Below are 25230 nucleotides of genomic sequence, written 5' to 3'. Positions count from 1 at the left end.
GCACATACAGGAAGACGCAGAAGAGCAAGCTCATCTCGAAGATCTCCCTCCACCCTGTTTTGATTTAAGAATCCTATCTTGCTCTAATTCAGCCGTTCTCAAACTTTTCCCATCATTTGCCCCTCAGAGGGTCTGGATGCCTCCGTGGCCTCTCCCCCCTTTTGTGGAGTAAAAATCACTTCTGGCTGGCGCAATCATAGTTATGTCTGACCTGAGGTAAATTAGTAAATAAATGGTTTCTAAGCAAAAGCAGTACTTGCGCAAACTGATTTTGCGATTGCTGCGCAGAATTAAAGGAAAGGTGAGATAAAACAAAGAGGGACTGCAGTCGAATGCAGTGTAGATGTGTGTTCATTTCCTATTCTATTCAAATCAATGACAATGAATAATATAATGTTGGTGAGGGGGGCTTGTTTAAACATATTGGCTTATTGGCCATATAGGAAATCTTTTTTTTGGGGGGTGTGGGGGGTGGGTGGCGGTGGCAGATGTCACACTGTGATGCCTCCGCGCCCCCCCAGGAAGGCTTGCGCCCCACTTTGAGAAACTCTGCTCTAATTGACATAGGCATGATCTGGAGGATGGGAACTCCATCAGCAGAAGATTGGCAGGCACAGGACGGCACCCGTTACAAGTAGGTTGGGCTATGCCCAAAAGCTGTTATCCATCATCCTTGCCTTCTCATGCTCCCAGTATCATCGGTGCCAGTGATCCCTAGTACGATACACCATACTTAACAAAAGAAGACGAACGGGACCTGCGCATACATGGTAATGCACATACATACACATGAAATTGACAAGTTCCCATCTGCCAAGTCTTTCAAAATGTTATTGTGTAGTGTCAAAAACAAGAAAAAGACTACACCATTGAGCAGTGGCGGAACAATTGTACGCAGGGCCCTAGGGCAAAACACTTATCGGGCCCCCTATATGACCTGACATGATCACAATTGGGCCCCCACCACTAATGCAAGGGCACCCTGGGCCCAGGGGCAAATGCCCTGCTCGCCCTCCCTATAGCTCCGGCCCTGCCATTGAGCAGTCTGAAGCTCTTCACTGTTTATGATGGTCAATGACAGTCAGGTTGTAGTGGCCCTGTTGTTATTGATGCAGCTGATACCGATGTCTACGGCAGCTTCCTGGCATGCTAAGCATTAAGAGAAACGAAGAGACTGTCCTCTTCCATGACCTGCTGACAAGAGATGGCAGACTGCATTGTGCAGCTACACTATTTTACAGGCTGTGATGCCAACTTACCTGTAGGGTTCTATGAAAAAGGAAAATCATCAGTACATGATAAGGTGATAAAGAGCTCTGTGGCAAGGCAGCAACTCTCGGTTACTCTCTGTTCACAACAGCTGCTTGTGTTCACGATACAGATGATCTATGCAGACAAGAAAAGTAGCACCATGGCTGAAGCCTGTGCTTCCAAGTCGAAGACCATGAAGAGAGTCTTTTATCTGTCTCCCTCCATATGCAGACAGCTTATGCCAACTCTGTCCCAACTACTTGCCGTATCTAGTGTGCCACCCCACACTAAAGAACCACCCATCGCCACTCAAACATGGTTGAGAGTATAGCGTATAGCTTCCCCGGGTCCTGTATTCCCCGGTCTTTGTATGGGACTGAGGAACTACCGACCCTTTTTCTCAAAAGGGTCCCATGTTCCCCGCATTGTATGGATGCTTCACATGCATATCTCTTGCACGAACGGTTGCCATGCGTATTTCATGTCAAGTTTGCGAACAGTGACAGCCTAACCCTAACCGTAACTAACAACAACCCTCGCTAGTCATGCGGCAGCAGTCTACTTGGAAGCAGCAAGAATAGAACCCCTTTTTGAAAAAAAGGGTTCTAAGTTCCCCGGTGGCGGGGGGACATAGGACTCGGGGAACATAGCTCCCGGGCAACATAGGGGTGACCCTGGGAGCTCATACACTGATGATTTTCCTTTTTCATAGAACCTTGAGTTGGCATCATGGCATTGTGCAGCTACACTGTTTTACAGGCTGTCTGCCATCTCTTCTGTCAAAAGGTCACAGAAGAGGACCGTCTCTTTGTCTCTCTTAATGCTTAGGATGCCAGGAAGCTGCCGTAGACATCGGTATATCAGCTGCATCAATAACAACAGGGCCACTACAACCTGACTGTCATTGACCATCATTAACAGTGAAGAGCTTCAGACTGCTCAATGGTGCATATTTTTCTTGTTTTTGACACTACACAATAACCTTTTGAAAGACTTGTCAATTTCATGTGTATGTATGTGCATTACCATGTATGTACAGGTCTCGTTCGTCTTCTTTTGTTAAGTATAGTGTATCGTAGGGATCATTGGCACCGATGATACTGGGAGCATGAGAAGGCAAGGATGATGCATGACAGCTTTTGGGCATAGCCCGACCTACTATAGGGTGCCGTCCTGTCTCTGCCAATTTTCTGCTGATGGAGTTCCCATCCTCCAGATCAGGTGTTCCCAAAGTTTTTTCCCTGCGCACCCCCTTGTACATTTCAATGTGATTCGCTCACCCCCTGAGCAAATATTTTCGTGTGCTGATGGCCTCACAAGTATTCACTGCTCATTCACTGCACATTATGCACAGCGGTTTTGGGGAATCCTCTTTTCCAGTAGTCTTGGAACTAAACTACACTTCAGATGGACCCTTCCAGCATACAATGCACCATACAATTAAAAACTACTTAATGTTCATTAATACTGGATAAAAAACTACCATATCCTCCATTGCTCTATTCAGCTCGCGCACCCCCTTAAGGCAGGCCGCGCACCCCTAGTTTGGGAAACCCTGCTCCAGATCATGCCTATGCCAATTAGAGCAAGATAGGATTCTTAAATCAAAACAGGGTGGAGGGAGATCCTCAACGGGCCTCTCTGTGCAAGAATGCTTGGAAAATGTGAAATGTGAAGGGTTTTTCTACTTGATAAGTGGTTCTCAACCTGTGGGTCAAGACCCACTGTTTGGGGGGGGGGGGGTCATGATGTAAGGACTCTCAAAGTGAAAGACCATCACTGCATCCAAAGTAATCATCAAACAATGCTAAAATATCAGCCGAATTGTCAAATAATAGCCTATTAAAAAAGACACATTGTTAAAATAGCCCATCTACAAGCCCACTACGCCTCCCAATGTGAGAAATTCTGTGCTTGTAGATCAGCTATTCTCTCAATATCTTTACATGAGAAATGGAGTCACCCAAATTGGGAGGTTCCCAGTCCAAATATGATAATTTTGGGCGGTGACGGCCTAAAAAGGTCGAAAATAACGGTTCTAGATGGCGGCCATCTTGAATTTCGATGTCAAAACGAAGTTTTATTACCAAAATGATGTCAGATTTGGAATCCTCATGGTTGACTTATATGAAAAAGTGCCTTCATACATGATTCTAGGTCATTCAGATCAAAAGTTATTTTTTAGAGATGCCGTCGGACGCCATTTTGAATTTGGCTCTCTAGCAAAAAAGCCCGGGATTTTTGCGAGGGACATGGGGGCTAAATCTTTTATAAAGGGTCCATAGAGGTCAAATCAATCATCAAAACATTGTTGCCAGAGGTTGGTCACGGAACCTCCATTTATGACTACACTATAAGCATCAATGCCATCTCAGCAACTGCTCAGAAACACACATAGGCTGCACTATGCCACTGCTTTTTTTAAATCACCAAGTAAAGAATCATGTTCATCTGTTCCAGTCTCAGATTTCGTCTCTGCTCTTTCACTGTTAAAATGTCAGAAAACGGACATGCTCAGCTTTCTCCAGCGCGGCTGGAAAGCTAAAAGGCTTGTTTTGCATGTTCATTACCTCGGAGGGCAATTACTTCTCAGGATTTTCCTCCTTACTCACACTTGCCACTTAACACACACTCTCTCATTCACACACACTTAACTCATTTCTCTTTCTTTCTCTCTCTCTCTCTCCTTCACACACACACACAACCTAGCCACACATTTTACCCGTGAACAAGGTTGGTGGTATTCGTAAAGTTGGAAGAAGTGAGTAAGTGATGTTGGATCATTAGTCATGGCCAGCTGATATAGCACAGCGTGGCTTTTTGCAGAGCCAGGCAGGATTTGCGTCAGTGGTGCCCCTCTCTTGCCAGTGTTCACTCACTCCACTCACTCAACCATCAATGTGTTCAATCAATGGTTGCTAATGGAGAGACAGTCCACCAAAATACACAGTTCACACTGAGAAAAATAACTATGCTACTTCAGTTCGTTCCCCTGATGATTCTTTGGAGAGCCTAAGATGTTACTGGGACTGTTATGTCACATTGGTGCAAAATGGTACATTAAATAAAGTGGAAAAAAGATTTTTCACTGGCTCCTTAAGGAACAGAAGTAGGTTCCCCTATGGCATTGTCCAGAACGATTAGCACTGGCCACATTTACCAAATTTTCTATAGGGTAGCTGCTAAAATCAGACAGGCTATCACTAACATCAGAATTAGACAAATGAAGCACATTGCAATTGCAATTTTACTAAGAGCATATAAGGCCAGATTTGACACTGAAAGCCATTTTTCTGAGAGCCATTTTGTATAACTTTGAGCTGCAGTCTGATAACAGCAAAATTCTTCATGCATGTGTGTGTGCGTGCGTGCGTGTGTGTGTGTGTGTGTGTGTGTAAAGTGGAGGTGCTCTACAGGAGGTGGAGTAGGGGTCGCCTGTCTGCCTGTACAGGCCTGTCATCTCTGGGAGAGTGCCACACTCCCTGCAGTGGCGGCACAGATGGTTTACATAACAGAACAAGCTAGAGATGGATGATGGTTCATCATGGTCTCCTCTCAATGGCGAGGATACCTCTTATGACATAAAACAGACAGAAAGATAGATGGTTCCTGGCTTATTCAAGAAAAAATGTTTACTATATGTCTGTGTAGGTTGTGTAGAGTTTTTTGTATGGCAATGGTTTGTGTCTTATACCTTGAAGTGGTCAGTAAGCTCTTTTTTCCCTTAATAATTGTGGGCTCGGATAAGAAATCATATTCCTTTGTCAGTCCTAAAGGGATTATGGCAGGCGGTAACTGCCTTTTTATCAGACACGTGCAAGGAAGGGGTGCTAACGGAGCCCCATCCACCGCCCTTTTGCTCTTCAATGTCCAAAGCCATTCATATTTCATGTTCAATTCATGCATTCGCTTTCAAATCATGTTATATGCCAAGCACTGCCCATCTGTCAGCATAAATAGAGAAGGCTTATGCTTACCAACCAAGGCTTCTTATATGCAACTTCTAAGAGCCCGATTTGTAGTCCCTTTTCAAAACGACCTCCACACGGGTTTGTGTGTGACTGATATGACACAAAGAGGGGAAGATAATAAACCATAGATATATATTTATTTCATGAGTCTTCTCTATCTGTGAGCTCACAGAAATCTCCAAGCGGTGATTATCTGGGCTCCCATGGGGCCCTCTCTCTCTCTCCCGCCTTTAAACATCAACATGTTTTTGCCCATGAATACAGATGGCAAGGCCCTTAAGGGGCCTCTGCAGGGTAAGGGATGGGGCAGAGGCTGGGGTGGGGTATGGAGGGATAAAGAGTGGGGGTGGAGGTGGGGATGGAGGGATGTGGGTGGGTGAAGGGTGGGAGGGGGAGTGGTGTTGTGGGCCTACATGGGGATTGAATGACTGATTGAGGAGTGGGTATGGGGCTGGTGGTGGAGGGTGGGCAGTGGAAGGATAAAGGGTGTGGATGAAGCTGGGGGTGGAGGCATGGTTGTAGATTAGTGTTTCTCAACAGGGGTGGTACAGTCCCCCAGGTGGCGTTGAGGTGCCCTAGGGGGGCTTTGAGAAGGATACAGCTTAGAGGGGGCAAAGCTTAGTTCCCATTGGGGGACATTAGTCCTGTTTAATTTTTTTAATACTAGGGGGTGGGGGCTTGTCAGGCTTGTGATGAGGTCAAGGGGGCATTGTCAGGCTTATGATGAGGTCAAGGGGGCGTTGGCAGGCTTATGATGAGGCCAATGGAGCATTTGTTTAAAAAAAAGCTTGAGAAGCACTGGTGTAGATGAAAAGTGGTAGGGGGCTGTATAGTAGACCTACTTGGGGCTGGTGATGGAGGATCGGGTGGGGATGGGAATGGGGTGCATGAAGGGGTGGGAGGGGAACTGTGGAGTACATGATCCCCCTGAATGCCTGATATGTGTACACTACAATGGCACCCACCGCTAGCAATTCTCTTCGGGACACTTTAGAGAAAAGGCTTTGGTGAATGAGCTTAGAGGGTGAGCGAGGGGGAAGGGGGGAGGAGAGTGGGGCACAATGAAATGAATTGGGCGGCATGCAGACTGATTTCCATATCACTGAGCTACACTCGCGCTCGCTGCTGGTGAGCAGGCAGGAGCAGAGGAGTGGAAGCTTAGCAGCCACTCCAGTTGCCCACCCCACTCCCATGAAAGGGCCCTCACTGCGTACTACCATATTGCCCGATAAACTGTTTGATCCAGGGGCTAGTTTAATCTGCAGGAGTAGAAGTATAGCAGTTTGGGGATATGTGCGAAGGAGAGTGGTTGATATTTTTCTTCATAACTTATTTTATTTAGTGTAGTTACGTAGTAGTGTCTGTATGTGCAATCCTTCAGGATAAAACATCACGATTCCAATTAGTTGATGGTTAACAGCAAACAAAAGATTTATACAGATGTTTGTATGTGGCATTTGGCATTGCCCAATCCATAGATGTTCATATGATGAATATTGCACATCTTATCAATATACTATAGACACATTAGCTTAGTATTTCATGCAGAAAGTTGACGCCAGGAAGGAAAATAGACCCTCCAGCGTAGCACTGACCTTTAACCCGCTGCCAATCAGCTTACCTTTTGTTACATCTTTTTAAAGTACAGACTAACATCATTCCTGCTGAGCTGCTCTGTTCACTTGGTGAGTAGCCACTCAACGGACCGAAAGAAAAGTCAAATAGCAGAAATAAAGTGGCAATTGTGACACCACACTGCTTCTAAAAAAGCCTTTAATCCTAAAACTGTTTGTGGAAGCACACCAGTGGCGCCAACTTTTGTTTCAGTTCTTAAACCTTCAATTGTTACCATGGAGATTACAAAAAATCCTAAATAAGACTTGAAAACATTCCACAATGGTTCACAGAGGTGTTGTAAACACTCACTTCTTAAGCTCACAGGCATTCATCTTAAAAGTAGTCGTGTAAGGTGATATCACTGCAGCCAGTGGCCGCAATGCAAGAGGCTTTTATCTCCATCCTAGCCCTGAGTCCTGACCAGTGTTGCCAGATTGGGCGGTTACCCGCCCAATTGGGCTGCTTGGAATGGCCACCTGTGGGTAAACGGCAATGGGTTTTATGCCCATAGAGATAAATGCAATTTGTTGAAATTTGGCAGAATTTAGCGCCTCTTGGCAGTTTTTGAGCACCTTTTCGGCGGCATTTGAACAGATACCTCTGGCAACACTGGTCCTGACCATTGGCCAGGCACTTGAGCATACAATAGCAACGCCACCACAGAGGGCCATGATGCCACTGACCGTCCCCACCAGCTCCTGTAAAAACAGCGGTGTTGGGTTTCACCTTTGAAGTCTCGCATCAAAGCCGACCAACGGAGAGACCCCATGCAGCATGGAGATAAATGGAGAGAGGGAGTGAAGGAGGAGGGAGGGAGAGATGAAGAAAGGGTATGAGGTGGAGGGGCAGAGCAGAGGGCTGTAAACATAAAGGTGACAGTGGATCTCCAGCTGTGGCTGTAAACACACAAACTGTATACATACACACACACACACAACACAGAGAGAGGTCAGGATGACGCCAGACCTACGAACTAAAAGGGAGATGAGGGGCCCAGAATTGGGTCCCAGTTACATTGTATGTATTAGACAGGGGGCCCTTTCAGATAAATTTGTCCTGGGCCCAGCAAAAGCTGTCAGCGGCCCTGTACAGCACACACACACACACACACACACACACACACACACACACACACACACACACACACACACACACACACACACACACACACACACACACACACACACACACACTTCTGCCTGACTTTTTCACCTGTGTTCCCCTCCTCCTCCCTCCTGCTTTCCGGCCTTTCCCACGCACTACTGGAGGTGAAAGGGTCATCTGCAGTGCATCACGGAGAGTAGGGGAGGAGAGGAGAGGAGAGGCAAGACGAGAAAAGAAGAGAAGAGAGGAGAGGAGAGGACAGGAGAGGCAAGAAGAGAAGAAAAGAGAGGAGAGGAGAGGCAAGAGGGAGTCTAGGCATGCAAGCAGGCAGCTGAGCTCAGCTGTGGATAAGAGGTAACTGGAGACCTTGAGGGGTGGAATCTTGTATTCAGCGCATCCATCTGTGGCAGTACTGGCAAATTAAGAGTAGCCTTGGGCACAAAAAGAAAGAAAAAAAGCTGGCATTTTTTTCCCTTTTAGGTTTTGCACGTTAATTGTTTTTGCCAGGAGCAGACACACACACAGAGATACACATTGGATATGCGTGCACTCAAAGACACACACACACTCATGCACGGACACACACACACGCGCACACACACACACACACACACACAATACTTTCTCTTACTGACATGTTTAAATCTACTTGATAACAGTAGACGCATGTCTTTATTACTTTATCTTGTCTGCTTTGCATAGATGAAAATGTGTCAAGGTGCATTTATAATGTAATGCATTAAAAAAGGATGAACTACAAGATACTGTTGGAGGTGTTCTAATTTGGACAGGAAGCTGGTTCCAGCATTTGACAGCATAATGACTAAATGCCTTGTCACCCTGTCTGGATTTGACCCTAGGCACAACCAGTAGATGAGATTCTGAGGACCTAAGACATCTATTAGGATAATATTGCTCTAGCACAGGCATCACCAACGTGGTGCCCGCGGGCGCAAAGTAGCCCTCCAGGTGCTTCTGAGGTGCCCACCAAGGATGTTAATAAACACGACAACAAGATTTTAGTCACAGTTAATGCTTTTTCTTAATTTACAGTAAATATGAGAATATTATAAGTTAGCCTATAAAGAATATTTCCTTATAAGTTATAAACAAATTATCATTCAATCTAGTGTGATTTGGCAATGATGTCAAGACAACAGTAGAGGATTTTGAACAAAAGTAGCCCTCGGGTAGCTCTCAGTAGCCCTCAGGTAGCCCTTGGTAGCCCTCTGACCCAGAAAGTTTGGGGACCCCTGCTGTAGCATATCTTCCAATATATTTAGGACCTTTCTAGGACCATTTAGTGACTTATAAACAGATCAGTTACTAGATGTATCTTAATATTAAATAGGCCTAGAAGACAGTCACAAAGACTAAGTTTTGACGAGTTTGTTAAAAAAAAAAACATTGTACATCTGACATAAATCTATCTTTAAAGTTTATATACACATACAGTATGATAATATGAAATGAACATTGTCTTCCAACATTGCAGTTGTATCACATTTACCTCTTTGAGTTGAACCTCTTTACAAGTGTTTAAAATAACTATTAAATACCTATTGTTAAATCTCAAGAAAGATTTGCTACATACCATATTCAATGAAGTCGTGATGTAAAAATTGAAGTGAATTGAAGATAAGCCATGAAATGGTCTGTTTGCTGTCTCTGAAATGTGACTAATGATCACTCAGCAATTTGTGAGCTTTAAGAATGTTACGACATCACATGTTCTATTGTGATGTCATAATACTAAACACATAGAATGCATAGTCTTGAGCATCCTTTTTAAACAAATAGATCAATTGAGTATCTAAGATTTCACTGTGGATAACACCCAATGAAGCAGATGTAGGAACTAGTTCTTTTACACGGCACAGCATGTATTGTCTGCCAGAAGAGGCTTACATAATTTATGTGTGACAGTTTTAGCTGGGCCTGGGACAAAGTCATCTGTAAGCCCCCTCCCCCACTCAATACTATACAGTGTAATGTAGACCCAATTCTGCCCCCTGTGCCTGGGTCTGTAGCAACTAACCCCTTTGTCCATAAGAGTCAGTTTCTCTTGCCAGGACTGAATGTGAAGGTGACTCTGACAGCATGGGTGAAGCTGTGACTTTGTGTGCAGCATAGGGGAGCTGTCCCAGCAGTGGTCTGTGACTCATACATGTGGATAAAGTGGCAACCCTGTGTGTGTGTGTGTGTGTGTGTGTGTGTGTGTGTGTGTGTGTGTGTGTGTGTGTGTGTGTGTGTGCGTGCGTGCGTGCGTGCGTGCGTGCGTGCGTGCGCGCGTGCGTGCGTGCGTGCGTGTATGTGTTTACCTGGTTTAGAGAGAGAGAGAGAGAGAGAGCAAGAGAGAGAGCGAGAGAGAGACAATGGTGCACAGGATAGCTAACTGGGGAAGTAGGTGTGTGTGTCTGTGTGTGTGTGGGAGGGGTTCATTTGTCCTTCAGGCCTTTACTTTTATGAGTCATTACTCATGTTTGGCACCAGCACTCACTGTTTTATTTTATTATAGGCCTATAGAATGGATTTTTTTTTCACCGTTCTGTGGACGGTGTAAGCCTTAACAATAAACTGTGCCATGTTGATGCAACACCTAAACACCAGTGCCTACAAGAAGACCGAGTGTGAAAGTTCTTCTTCATCGGGCTTCTTTGAGATAGTCAGATATTAATAAAATTGACTGTCAGGGTCAAACCAGCTGATACTAGATGACTAAAATTTTGTCAAAGGCTCCATTGTCTTTCCCAATGCCCGGTGGACCAATCTTGATTAAAAATGCCCACTCTAATGTCTCAGCCCTGTCCAGCCTTGCCTAGTCTCTAAGTGTTGGATTTACACTTTATTTATTTATTTATTTATTTATTTATTTATTTTTGTGTGTGAGTTCCACATCTGCTGAGTCAGACCATGCCCATACAGTACACTGTACCGGATGTCCGACTCCTGAGGTAATGGAGCACAGCGGTGTGGTGTGATTAATGCTCCCTTTACCCAGATGTGACATGTCCATGCAGTGCACCCGATGGTGGATACAGAGGTGAGGTGATGTTGAAAACCCTGAGCGACCGGCTTACCCCCTGAACTGTACGTGTCGGCTTAAGGCTGTGGGATCATTCTAGTGGCACACTGGCACATAAAATGGTTTGCTGGGTTTTAGGCATTCTGTTTTGCAAATTCGTTTCAGTCAGAAAGACTGAGAGAAAGAAGTATGATGTAGAGATGTTTTCATTTAAACAGAATTCAACAAAGATTAGAGATTCATTGGTGTAGGTCCAGTTATCAGCCTGGGCGTCAATGGATCCGGTAGATCTGGCAGATTCATCTGGCCATCTCCTGACATTGGTATATAGCAGGGATCAGAATTATCCCCAGATATTTAGAGAGATATTGAAATGTCCAGGTTTTTTGTCAGACAGAGGTGGCAAGCCTTGTAGTGTGATGAACACAAGGGTGTTGTTATATCATTCAACACAAGGGTTTTGGACCTCTGGAAAAATAATAATATTTAGAAACAGGATAATATCGCTAACAGTGATATGCACTAAAATGAGGGGCCCCATTGTCAGTGGTTCTCTCTATATCTGCCTCAACCAAACGCACTAGGGCCATTCTGATATGGCAGCCAGGGGGGCTGATATGTAAATCAGTGCAATTCAGGGGTCCCAAAGATTCAGCTGGCCCTCAGAGGACTAGGGGATCACTGGGATATACTTTTTTTAGGAGGTTTGGGCACAATTTCATCCTGCAACCTCTGATGACAGCTCATGAATACCACAATCCATGGAAGTGTGGGGATTGGTTAACCCCATTTGAAATTCTGAAAAATCAGTAGAGGGGTCACCTGGCAAGTGAATTGGCATGGAATGAGCCAGAGTGTAAAAAATCTTTGACCCAGCCATACACAGTCAAGTCTGGCACTGGGACTCCCATTGATCCGCTGGTGACTGACTGTCAGTCAAAAGTGATGTGAATGTGGCAGATGGTGATGTGCAGCTCAGCTCACTGCTGCTGAGGGCTGTGGCTGCTGCTAATCTCTTCCTAGCAGACAGGAATATATAGGTTAGCTTAGGCTCTGCACTGCTGCTACTGCTGCATACAGATAGATAGAGGGTGGAGGAGGGATTGTATAATATGGGGTGTGCATAAGTACTTAATGCATTCCTAATGCCCATATTATGATTGTAAAAGCCGGAGCCATAGGATGATAGGCTATATAGCGAAAGCCAAGCATACATTGTTTCATAGCAGAACATTACTATTATTATTATTTCTCCTTTTCACTGCCGAGATGTCCGTCTGCCTGCATTTGCCGCAACAGACATTTGCTTTCAGGAATGTAAAACGTATTTATGGGTCATATATTCAATGTAGGATTTCATATACATAAAATAATTCTCTACCATACTATCCGCTTCATGTGCAAAATCACTGCACGTGGTTCCATGGGCATGCGGAGCAAAGTTCTATACAGGACACTACCCATGACTGTGTCATACATTAAGTGCTATTAACAGAGGTATTCAGCCAATCAGATATGCTCGCTCTCCCCATCTCGGGGGATAAGTGGAGCAATAAATCACTTCATCCGTGCATTATACTCAGCAGGGCTAATGAGCAGTGCAGGATTTGGAATTTGGGGATTTCATTTAATCTTTTACAGAATTGTGCCTGTAAAAAACCACATCAACTTCCCTCGCTTCCCCCCCCCCCTCCCCCCCAACTCTCTCTTTCTCTTTCTCTTTCTCTTTCTCTCGCTCTGTAAGTTTTATATGACAATAGAAATTCAATCAGGGCCTTTGAAATCCCATCTGTGTGAAGTCTTTCCCCTGTGCCTAAGGGGCCAGGAGAGAAAGAGAGAGAGAGAGAGAGAGAGAGAGAGAGAGAGAGAGAGAGAGAGAGAGAGAGAGAGAGAGAAGGAGAGAGAGAGAGAGAGAGAGAGAGAGAGAGAGAGAGAGAGAGAGAGAGAGAGAGAGAGAGAGCGCTGGAGGTGGGTGGATGTGGGCAAGGGCTCCAGACACGAGGCATCCGTACCACTCCTGATTCATTTAGCTCAGTGAGAGCCAATTTGTATCAGTAAGACATGGCACACACACACACACACACACACACACACACACACACACACACACACACACACACATGCATGCACAAATACACACACACACACACACACACACACACACACACACACACACACACACACACACACACACACACACACACACACACACACACACACACACACACACACACACACACAATAACAAAATCAGAGAAGAACAGAGCAGATCACAATTCTGTTTGACTCCGTGCTGCACCAAGTGTTAAGACGTACACTTGTCCAGCTGAACCGTAGGAAAACATAATGAAACAGAAATGCATCTCTCAAACAAAATATCGATTTATTACAAATATTAGTTGTGCAGTGACAGTTACCAGAGTTATCAATATTATACAAACACAAGAAACAAACAGTATCAAACTGTCAAAAATAGATAATAAAAAATAAAACGGGACAAAAGGACAATCTTTGTGACATAGAGTACTGTACATGGCTTCCTGTGGTCTGTCTGCTGTGATTGTCCTGTTGAACAGCACTCACCACCAGTGGTTAGCTGCTGTGTGTCCACAGAAAGCCTGGTGTGTTCCTTGACCAAGTGTGTCCAGAAGCTGTGGTGGTGATGAATGTAATAAAGAATGACTTTGCTGATGTGATTTAAGATTACACACACGCACACACACACACAGCAATGAATGAAATGAATTGTTTGTTTTGCTTTGTGAGCCACATTTTGATTTTCTAATGTGTTTGACCGCTGGGTATTCTGATCAGATAGGGGAAATAAAATAATACATATAAAACCACATCTGAATGAGTCAAGACAATCGTGTAGTAGCCTACTATACAACAGTATGCTGGAGAACTCGTGAGGCACTAGCTGGAAATGACACAAACTCTAAAAACTGTCGCTGATACCATCACAGTAAAAGCATCGAGTCATGACGGCAGCCTCAGCCAACCGAGTTGGAATTTCAGCCTTTAAGGAGAACTTAACTCAGACAGTGTGTACACGACTCAAGCGAGACAGACTGGCGGTTTGTGGTTTGAATTATGTTTTCTTTAGAATAAGAAGAAGAATCTGTGAGAGAAAAATACAATGTAAACAATAACACACACACACACCAACAACACACAAAACACATTTCAAAACCAGGAGACGTCTGATTACCATGGTAACCATGGTGAAACCTCAGGACTGAGGAAATGATACATACAAAAAAAATAGTTAATTATGTCAAGATAGTTGAAGTAAAAATTCGAGTGAGAAAACAAAACAAAAACAAAGTGAAAGTCTTTCATTTTGCAACTCTGCAAACACAACATCTCGTAATGAAAAAAAGAAAAGAAAATGAAAACAGGAAATTGAGTCCCTCCATGTTTTCAGAGCATAAATATGAAGCAAATAAACATCTCTATCAAAACACAGTCTATCAGTGCTCTGCACATGAGAATGTGTCATAGAGGCAAAGGACCCATGACAATGCGCCCCTTCTCTGCAACATCATCTCTCACTCCTTCTTACTGAAGAATTTCTTGAAGACGGATTTGTTCCGTGGACGAGGCAGGCTGGCGTAGTTCCTCAGTGGCAATTCTAGGGGGCGCTCCAGTGCGCTGGAGCCAAACATCGATGGCCTCTTTGGCATGGTAGTGCTACTGGTGTTGCCGCTGCTGGACACTGAGGAGGGCTGGTCTCCAATTAAGAGAGTCACTGAGTAGTTTGAGGCGCTGTCCTGGCTCCCGCCTGAGGGGGGCAGTCTCACCGGTCTGATGCGCTGGTATGTGGCTGGACAGAGAGGTGATGTCATAGACCATATATTAATTATGGATGACGAGTTAACCGTCATTGGATGAGACAAGGACAATCGAGACGACAGTGAACCATTGTGGTTACATGCACTACATGGCCACAGACAGCATGACTATTAAGACAGTAACACATTGTGACAAACTAGATGAAATTAAAATTGTATGAATGGACAGTGTGTTTGACGATGAGCCACACATTTGCTATCCTCTTATAGACTGTAGGTCTGCCTACAAAGAGGTGACTGGGTCCTTGAAAACATCAGTTCCAGGTGGGAGACTATACTATGATAAGTACAGTATAGTAGTATAGCAAGTACAGGGATACGGTACCCTATACTTCAGACTGAAGGCCTGTGGCTGAGACCACTTTGCACCAATTCAGTGGATATTGTGTTGCCTTGTTACTTGAGTCCCAGAGGAGTGAGTGGGCTTACCTGAGGTGAAGGAGTGGGAGCGGCGCTTACTGCCCCCACTCTGCCAGTCCTGAGAGTGAATCGAGAGAGGGCCTATTCTGAGAGGGTCAAAGTCATCTTCTAGAGAGAGAGAGAGAGAGAGAGAGAGAGAGAGAGAGAGAGAGAGAGAGAGAGAGAGAGAGAGAGAAAGAGAGAGAGAGATGAATACAGGCAGGCAGCTTTAGTGTGCTGACTGTGTGTAACAGTGGTGGGCTACTACTGCCCTCTAGTGGATCTAAGAAGCACTGCACTCTAAAAATGTGAAATCGTCAGGTGGGTACCTTTTTCAAAAGTTCAAACAATCATGGACAGCTATGTAAACACTGCTTTGTAGTTGATGTCAATTTACTTTCTCTCTGCTATCTTCATATCACCTAATCAAGCCTTTTCCCTCTCAACTTTTATATATTATGGTAAAAATGGTGAATGGGCTGCATTCAGTAGCGCCTTTCCTCTCCTTCGAGCACTCAAAGCACTTAACATTCAACACTCACATTCACCCACTGGTGGCAGTGGTTGCCACGCAGGGTACCACCCTGCCACCAGGAGCAACTTGGGGTTAAGTATCTTGCTCAAGGACACATCGATGGGGTCAAGCATAGCGGGGCTCGAACCTGCAACCTTCTGGTTGCTGAGCCTCCTCTACCACCTGAGCCATTAAATACGTACACAATAATAAACATGTTTACCCAACCACTTGCCACAAAACCATAAAATAAAACCCTAAAATTTTGGGCAAAGCCTCACCACCGTGGCCTGCTTGCGAAGGAGGGCTAGCTGTGGAGGTATCCTCCCCTCTCCCCTGGAGCCAAAAGGGGAGCTGATGAGAGATGTCTTTGTGGAGGAGGGTCGCATTTGTGGGCCGCAAAGTTCCTGTCTGGAGGCAGGACGTGACATCATCGTGGCCTGAACAGTGGCATTTGCCTCTGCAGTGGCACCTAGTGGAAGATGCATGGGCCCTGAAATACAAGTAAACAATAAAGTCTGTATTTGGTCCCAGAGTATTCTCTGAATGTTAAATCAAATTTGTGTACTGTCCATATGCAACTACCCACACCACAGCTCTTAAAACAAAACAAAAAAGAAATATCTTCTAACCAAGCAATGGTCAAGTTGTAATATGCAGTGTGCTTCATACACCACAAACATCTGTAATGTCTGCAAGAGGCTACAGGGTAGTACACCCCCCACCAGAACTAATGTAACATATGAGAGAGTCTTACATCATTGCACAGTCGTCCTGCAGAGAGGCACTGGAGAACATAGGCATGGATGGGACAGCATCTTCAGATCCTATGGGGAAAAAAAACAAGATTTTTATTTGTCTTATGTCTTCTTGTGCTGGTACCATTGACACTGTGCTGTAATAATCACAGTGATAATAAAATAAATAGTAAAAGGAGAAAATAGTGGGCATTATAAATATTATATTAATATATTATATATAGAATATTATTGTGTCCATGCCTAACACTAACCATGAACCTAAGCCCATGGGACAGTATAGGTACTTCATATTACATATTGTTTCATAATTTGTTACACTCTTCCTAAATGATATAACGTGGATAGCAACCCCAAATGTACGGAGTATATGAAAACACACTGTAGAGACATCCATACTGCAATGCAACAACTGACGTTTTATTACTGTAACACTGGTTGAATATCACTGCTCTACCTGTGTTTGCATGGATCCTCAGCATCCATTTCTTCATCATAAAGCGTGAAGAGGCACTCAGAAGGTACTCGGATCCATCCTGCAACCTGGGAGTGGGTGAAGAAGTGCATTAGTCCTTGTAAATTAATTAAATTATGAAAATATTAGTCATGTCATGTCTCCCATCATATTATTACTGCATTAGCTACATTTGACATTGATGCATGTGCATCTCTGTGTGTGTGTGTGTGTGTGTGTGTGTGTGTGTGTGTGTGTGTGTGTGTGTGTGTGTGTGTGTGTGTGTGTGTGTGTGTGTGTGTGTGTGTGTGTGTGTGTGTGTGTGTGTGTGCACGTATGTGTGTGTGTGCTTGCGTGTGTGCGAGCTTCTTACCTCAGGCTAAAGCAGTGGGGCTTCTTGGCGTACTCTGGTACTGGGACACACTCAGCTCCTGACAGGTTCAATGGCAGACTGGAAGCAGAGCTCTGAGGAATTAAAGAACAAAACAAAAACTCAAAATCACTCAAAAGTGACACATTACTGTAAGTAGATGTATCTCTAGTATGTTGTAATCACGTCACAGGCTAAAAGACGAATAAATGAATGAACAAATGAACCAACCAACCAACCAACCAGCTAACAAATGAGTGATTGAGTGAATGAATGAACGAATGAATGAATCGATGGATGAATGAATGAATGAATGAATGAATGAATGAATGAATGAATGAATGAATGAACAAGACAGCAGGTTATTGCTTACCCGTAATGTGTCCTTCCTGTCAATATAGAAGCTGAGTGTCTGCCGGTACAGGATGGCGTGGTACGTGTTCCAGGTCCGACATGGTGCCTGTGGGTGAATAGTTTCTCATATTATAACATGCATCACACATCAATATACTCAAAGTTTTTGGTACATTAAATAGAGTGCTCTCTTCCATCCAGATCGTGTTATCCATAGACTTTAGTTGTAAGCAACTGGACTTCTTCTGAAAGACATTCCGTTCCTTAGCTGAGGAGCCTCATCGGTTTCTGGTCAATGTTAAGGAAAGAAAGTTATATCTCTGGGTGGAAAAGAATGTGTTTCAAGTCCAGTTGCTTATAATCAAACACTGTTTGACAACCACTAATACTTTTGTGTCTCAGAAGTCCAGTTGCTTGGAACTGAAATCTTTCCGGATGACCTCACCTTCTTTCCTCCTGGTTGCAGTCTGTGCTTCCTCTCCAGTGTGCCCTCCATGGAGGGAAACTCTGGCTTCTGCCCATTCTGCAGATAAACAAATGATCAAGTCTTATAATATGTTACTTAAGGCTCGCAGTCATGTTAGTTATAGCCATGTTGTTGTGATGTAGGCCTAATTGAATCTTTTTCAGCGAAGAGTGAACGGGCACGTTTGTGCAAAAAAAGCTACGGCACTTACCATTTTGTTACAGCGGCCTCCAGTGATGGTCATGTAGCCCTGATCCTCAGTGCAGTGCTGGGACTGACCAGAGGGGCCCCCCAGCCCCATGTGAACTGACAGCAGGTCCTGTGGAGGAACACATAGACAGACACACGGACAGATATTAGTGGAGCTCTTCATAGCCCTTTGCCACATAACTCTACTGCAACTGGCCTATCATTAAGCTAGTTGTGTTTGTATGTAAACAGCAAATGTACATCCTTTAATTTAAATGCTATATCAATAAAAGTGATTAATATTATGATTATTATGATTATTGTTAATACTACTACTACTACTACTACTACTACTACATTCGTGAAGACATAAATATAATGACAACGCTGCAAATGAAACTTTACAGTTCAGTTTCACGATGTTCATGCACAGGCATCAGGCAGAGGGCTGTCTTCAATGGAGTTGATAATATGGTGAGGGTGGCGGTGCACTCAATCGTCTGTTTTTTTCACTTAAGACCACCTCACCTGCGACACAGCTGTGTTCACTTCCACCTCCACTCCTCCTCCTCCTCCTCCTCCTTGCTCCCTTTCCTTCCTCCTCCTCCTCTCCTCCTCCTCCTCCTTCTTCTCTTCCCTCCCATCCTCTTCCTCCTCCTCCTCTTCCTCTTTATAATGGTAAACGTATTTACGCTGGTCCTCCATGTCTGGGAAGCTGACAGGATGCGATGACGTTTCAATGTTGAATGCTACCGTGGCCTGCTTGCTGGTGCGCTCGTGATGGGAGAAGGCAGCCCAGGAGCGACGGTCCCTCTTGGCCAACACTCGGCCTCCTCCTCCTCCTCCCTCCTTGGGGGGACACTGGCCCTTGGCGTAGTAGCCCAGCACGCTCTGGATGGACGGCGGCAACCTGAACTCAGCAACCAGTAGGTTGGGCGCAGAGGCGGTGACCAGCTTCCTGTAGATGATGGCTTGTTCCTTGTTAGGGGAGGGTGCTGCCCTCTGCTGCCGTGGAGGCGTACTGCTCTGCTCTTCCTTGTAGCCCTGGTACATGATGTCGGAGCAGATGCTGTTCCGTTGGTAGCCGTTGGTCTGGTTCCAAATATCCTCCAGCTCCTCTTCCTCCTCCTCGAACTGCTGATGGTTGGGGTGCACGGTTGTTGTTCTGGAGTTGTGAACGTTAACAGTCGTCACTGGTGAAGACGCTGTTGTCGTGGAGGCTTTAGATTTTCCTCCACCACCTCCTTCTGCCCCTGACTCCACAGCTCTCACCCGTCCGATGACCCTTCTGCTGGGGGAGCTGTCTGTGGTTTCTCCACCCCCTCCTGGAGCCTCCATGGAGAGCTTGAAGCTGCCTGAGCTGGAGAGACCAGAGTCTACCGAGTCCTCCCTGCTGGGGTTCCCACCACCACTACTGTTACTGTTACTCCCACTGGTCTTGAAGCTGAGCACCATGTGGGATGTGTGATTTTGTGTCACCGCCACAAGAGGGCTCTCTTTCCCACTTTGGAGAGCTGCTGCTGCGGCAGAGTTTGTTGCCTGTGGCCTGTGGAACTTGTGTTCGGTCAGGTCTTTAATCAGAGTGTGGACACTGGGGCACGCGTGAGTTGTGTTGTCTGTGGCAATGGAGACGCGGGCCTGGACTTCAATGACAGAAACTGTCCCATCCTCATAGACAGATGGCTGTCTCTGCAGTCCGCTCTGTTTGAGATTCGCGACGCTTTGGTCATCTGCTGCGTGCGGATTGCTCACACTCCTCTTTGATTTGGCCGCCATTTTGTCTCCTTCTGACGCTGTGCTCTCCTCCTCATGCAGGCCGCTTAGCCTCGATAGCCTCTTGGTCTGGATGCTGACCAGGCTGCTCTGGGACGCTGCTCTGCTGAGATCAGCCACGGGGGAGGGAGGAGGAGGAAAGGAGTTTTCTTGAGAGGAGTCTTCTTCAGGAGGAATACAGTCCTCCTCATCACCTACAGAGGACTCTTTTACACTATCATCAATAGCCTTCACACATCCTTCCTCTTTATTCTGGGATTGGTGTGCTTGGTGAATTGCGCTGAGATGCGTCACCTCACCAATAGCAATGGTGATTTCTTCTCCCTTCCTGTCCTGGGTTTGATCCTGGTCTTGATCCTGGGCTCGATGCACGTGGGCTGGAGGTGGCGCCGCCTCAGCAGGAGGAGGACTGTGTCTGGTCTCCTCTTCTTTGCGTGCCGGTGGCGATCTGGCCAGCTTGAAGGTGCTCAAGGCCATGGACCGGTCCCTGTCACCGATTCCTGGTGAGCTTTTGTTGTTGGGATCGGCTCGTCTGGACTCCGGGGGTGCTATGGTGATGACGTCCGGTACGCACGGTATCACCCCCACGTCTTTGGGAAGTTCGAAGCTCAACACCGAGCCCAAGGACAGGAACCTGCAGTGACCTTTGACCCGGGGGCCTGAGGAGGGCGCTGAGGCTTTGCTAGGCAACGCTGGACCTTGGCTGATTGGTCGAACTGACAGAAGCTCTCCGGAACATTCAGCATCGATGTCACTAAGCAGTGGGTTCTTGACGTAGTCTGTGAGTTCCGAATTCTCTGCGATGGAGGTATTAGCATTGGCTGCTGCGGCAGCACTCTTCCCCGCGTTCTTCCTCTTCCTTCTCTCCTTCAATGGCCACGTGTGCGTGTCATAGATGATTGGCTCTCGGTCCGCAGTGGGAGGGTCCACCACATGAGTGCTCTCCCCCATATCCTCCCTCTGCTCCTCCGCTTCGGTCTGTTGCTCCACCCCCATGATCTTCTGGATGGTGTGGCGGCGCACATCCTTCTTCTTCCTCTTCTTGCTACGCCTCCTCAGACTGCTGAAGATGGAGGTGCTGCTGGTGGAGGTGGTGGGGGTGGTGGTGGTGGAGGTGGTGGAGGAGGTGGAGGCAGCGGTGTTATGGGAGGTGGTGTTGCTGGTGGTTGCTTTGCCTGTCCCCCATGGAAGTGTATGGAAGGAAACAGTGCTCACTTGAGGCGCCAGGTTGTCACAGGAGGCGGAGGTGACAGCTGGGGACGTGGCGGATGAGGAGGAGGATGACGATGATGATGAAGAATTAGTGGTGGATGAAAGGGTGGGAGACTGGTAGGAAGAGGAGGCCGACGCCTGGACTCTGGTACTGAGCCGAGGCAGAGACATGCTCTCATACACAGGGCCTGTGGCAGTGTTGTCCTTAACATGCAAGAACGTACTTACCTAGAACGAGAAGAGAAAAGACACAACAGGTTAAAACAATGTGACTTGAGAAGGGGGTGTTCCGAGAAACTGGCTCAGTAGTAAACCAGGTTAAGTTAACCTTGACCTAATAGAAGAGCTCTCATTTTCTTAAATAAATGACAAGGTTATCTTCCACACACCGCGCTCTTCCGTCTTGTTGGTGTGTCTCTGAAGTAATCAAGTAATTAGGAAATGGATCGCACTCAGTTATTTCCTTTATTATTATTTAAACATTATGAGTCCCTGCAATGTTTAAATAAAAAGAAAATAACAAGAAAGAAAAAAACTGAGTGCAATCTATTTCCTAATAATAAATGACACCCACAGGCCATCTACTAGTAGATGTACCCCTTTCAGTAGGTTAACTTAACCATGTTTATCATTTAACCATATACTTGGAATACCCACTTGTCCCACAGTGGTGATTGTGGTGGTGAACCATTTGAGTCACTCACACTTGCATGTCTACGCATTACGCATGATACACCTGACAGGAGAACACAAAAAGTCTATCCTTATTAGCAGAACCCTCTTATTCTATTAGTTGTCTTGATGCACTACGAATACAAAAAGCCAACTATCTGCAATAGCCCCCTTCCCCTATTTTACTAGCCTCCTCAATGGAGTTCAAATAGTCCCATCATGACAGCTAGGCCGACTGATGAGGTCTAGTAGTGAACACAAAAGGATCTTTGTGATGTTCCAGTTCAGATGTTGCGTAATGCTTAGACAGGCCTGGTGCTTAGGACCCCGTGGCTCTGTAGTACGGCGCAACGCGGCGCAACGCAGAGAGCTCGTCAAGTTTACACTGAACTGACTGGTGATGTTATCCAGAAAAGCCCCATGCTCGCACACACAGCACGGCACAGCACAGCAGAGCCTCACAGACACACACACACACGCACACACACACACACACACACACACACACACACACACACACACACACACACACACACACACACACACACACACACACACACACACACACACACACACACACACACACACACACGCACACACACACACATTCCTTTGGCCGGCGAACACAACTGAACAGACAGCACTTTATTTCAGAGTTAATGATGGAATGATGATCATGACATCCGACTCAAGTGACAGAGACAATAAGAGGCGCTGGGCTGGGGGTTGGGGTGTAGGGGGGGGGGGGTTGGTTAGGGGGGTGGTAATAAGAGAACTCAGTCTTTGACTACTGAACAACGACAGCCAAGTACAGCTGCAGCGACTGAGAATGCGAAGCTCCTGGAGCCGTTTTCATTAAGCAAACCATCAAGGAGGGGCAAAAGTGGAGACAAAAGAACATTGCTGCGATTGTTCCTAGTGTACTGTATGTATCTTGGTGGGATATGTGGGTTTGTTTTTTTCTTCGTTTTCTCGTTCTTTTTCTTTCTTGGCCTCGAAGACCTTAATCAGAATCATGTGCTACCCAAACATGGCGTCATTTGCAGCTGTAATGGCTTGACCTTTAACCTCTGTGACTAATCTGGTTATCCTGGCAGCTCCACACCATAAATCATGGCATGAGATGTACGAGCTTCTAGAAACTTCCCCCCACTTTCACTCGCTTGCTTGCTCCCTCTTTTGCTCCCTCGTCCGCTCTCTCCTTTCTTCCCTTGTCGTCATCTCCTACTGGGAGCTCGACTGAAAGGCTGGGCCCTTAGTTTGCACTGGGAACTGTAGATCAAGGTCACCAGCTTTCTCTCTCACCACAACACTTTAGACTACACACATACTGTACAGCACAAGCACGCATGCACGCACGCAGGCACGCAGGCACGCAGGCACACAGGCACGCAGGCACGCAGGCACACACACACACACACACACACACACACACACACACACACACACACACACACACACACACACACACACACACACACACACACACACACACACTATCGCTTACTTCATGCAGCTGACATGACATCAGGTCTGAGGAGAAGGCTTGCATAATCTCCAAAACTCCCCTCATTGCGTCAATTCTCTCCTCTCCTCTTTTCCCCCTCTGTAATTCCCCAGCAATCACGATAGCTCTATATGTCCATCATTACCCAGCCTCCCCCCCACCCTTTTTAAATCTTTAAATCTCACTCTTCCCATTTCTTTTGCCCCTCCATCTGAAATCCCACTTTTTACTTCCATCCTTTCATTCCTCGATCTTTTAATTCCATTCCATCCATACGAAATCCCCCTAAACAACCTGTCCGCCTGCCTTGGCATGACATCCCAATGAGTGTGACACCAAAAAGATATCATCCAAAAAAATCATCCAACTGGCCCATTCCGACCATCAGTGAAATGGAGTTACAGTGTTTACCTAACTCACATCTTAAGAAAAGACGCCATGAGGGAAGCAGCAGGCCTTTGTGAGTTCTGCGTATGACAAATTGTCCTTTTGAGATGACTGCGGTTCACTTTAGCCGCCATTTAAAGCCGGAGGCACGGCTGGTCTGGTCGTCATCTGTAACTGCCGCGCACAGTCAAGTTTAACATAAATATTTGCCAGAAGTTCAGAGGCTCTCGCAATCTACCGGTCTTCCACCGATGACAGATATCAAAATCTTCTCGAGGTCGCAAAGAGGTGACAGGGCGTCAGTGATACTTCCCAGGAGTTCCAAATTCAGGGGTTGGGCTCTGCAAGCTGTCAAACACTTAATTCCCCCTCGAGGTTAAACACTGTTTTCCACCAGGAGGGGGAGAGTCAGAGAACACAGAATCTGATACTACTGTATTACGTGACCAACAAAGAGCTGAAAATTCACAGGTCCCTGCCCAAAGTCAAACTCCAAACTAATTATCATCAGTCAGAAAAGGTTAAAATGTCATCCAACACCATGGCATAAGCACACAAGCACACAAAACCCTGTGAAAATGCTTTGCTTTGTTGTCGTGGGTTCCAAAGTACACCCCAGTCTTTGTTTGTGTTGCAATTAAGTCCTCATTTGTCTTCTTTTTTGGTTTGTTAAATATATTGGCCCTTTGAAATATAGTTTAGTGTTTACCTTGGAGGTGAATCTCGGGGCTTGGTAACATTACACTTCCCTTACAGTACCAGGCAATAGGCTGTCCAGCTTGCCCGCCTGCCTGCCTGCCTGTCTGCCTGACGTGCTAAAGTGTCGGCCAAAGCTATTTGGCTTCGCTCATCGTTTCATTACCTGCTCGAACCTGTTTTCCATCCGTCTAAACATACGCTTCATCCCACTCCATCAGCCCGGCTGCTGCCTGCTGCTTGCCTGCCTGCCTTCGCCTTTGTTATGGCTCCAGGGAGCGAATTAATGCATGAACAAAAACGATTCATCTTCAAAACCCAATGACATCATTGCCCATCTTTTCGGAGTCTGTACCGACCCCTCCAACCCGCCTTCAGAAGTGTGAGCACTGAGCGCAGGCAGCACACATGCTGATTTGGTTAGACGTAATGTTTGCAGGCCCACGTCAGTTTGGTTCGAGGGCACGTTTAGAAAGTAGCAAAAAGAGGTCGTCATGTCTGCTTACGAGTCCAGAGTCACACACGCAATGACATCATGACATACTGACATAATGACATAATAAACAAACACACACAAAAACCTATCAAGAACATCAGAGAGGTCCCCTGCCCGCCATTGTAACACATGCCCTACATCTAGAGTCTTAAAGCAACATC

At 45.9% G+C, this 25230-nt stretch overlaps 1 protein-coding gene across 3 annotated transcripts in view; it reads right to left on the bottom strand.

The window, feature by feature from the left end:
- Nucleotides 1-13332: 13332 nt before the first annotated feature.
- LOC134441198 (nucleoprotein TPR) overlaps nt 13333-25230 on the bottom strand; it is a 72464-nt gene continuing 60566 nt past the window's right edge. For 2 of the 3 annotated variants that reach the window (XM_063191392.1, XM_063191393.1), the window contains exons 24-33: nt 18855-21539; nt 18349-18456; nt 18117-18194; nt 17691-17777; nt 17321-17412; nt 16951-17036; nt 16493-16562; nt 16017-16228; nt 15252-15350; nt 13333-14794 (exon numbers count right to left, since the gene is read on the bottom strand). In XM_063191392.1, coding sequence (XP_063047462.1) covers nt 14520-14794; nt 15252-15350; nt 16017-16228; nt 16493-16562; nt 16951-17036; nt 17321-17412; nt 17691-17777; nt 18117-18194; nt 18349-18456; nt 18855-21539 — 3792 coding nt within the window. In that variant the 3' untranslated portion in view covers nt 13333-14519. The remainder of the gene's footprint in view (nt 14795-15251; nt 15351-16016; nt 16229-16492; nt 16563-16950; nt 17037-17320; nt 17413-17690; nt 17778-18116; nt 18195-18348; nt 18457-18854; nt 21540-25230) is intronic. The other variant, XM_063191394.1, reaches the window with a different exon arrangement.

Source organism: Engraulis encrasicolus, chromosome 24 (genome assembly GCF_034702125.1).
Source record: "Engraulis encrasicolus isolate BLACKSEA-1 chromosome 24, IST_EnEncr_1.0, whole genome shotgun sequence".
Taxonomy (NCBI): Eukaryota; Metazoa; Chordata; class Actinopteri; order Clupeiformes; family Engraulidae; genus Engraulis; species Engraulis encrasicolus.
This window is presented reverse-complemented; position numbering and strand designations above follow the sequence as displayed.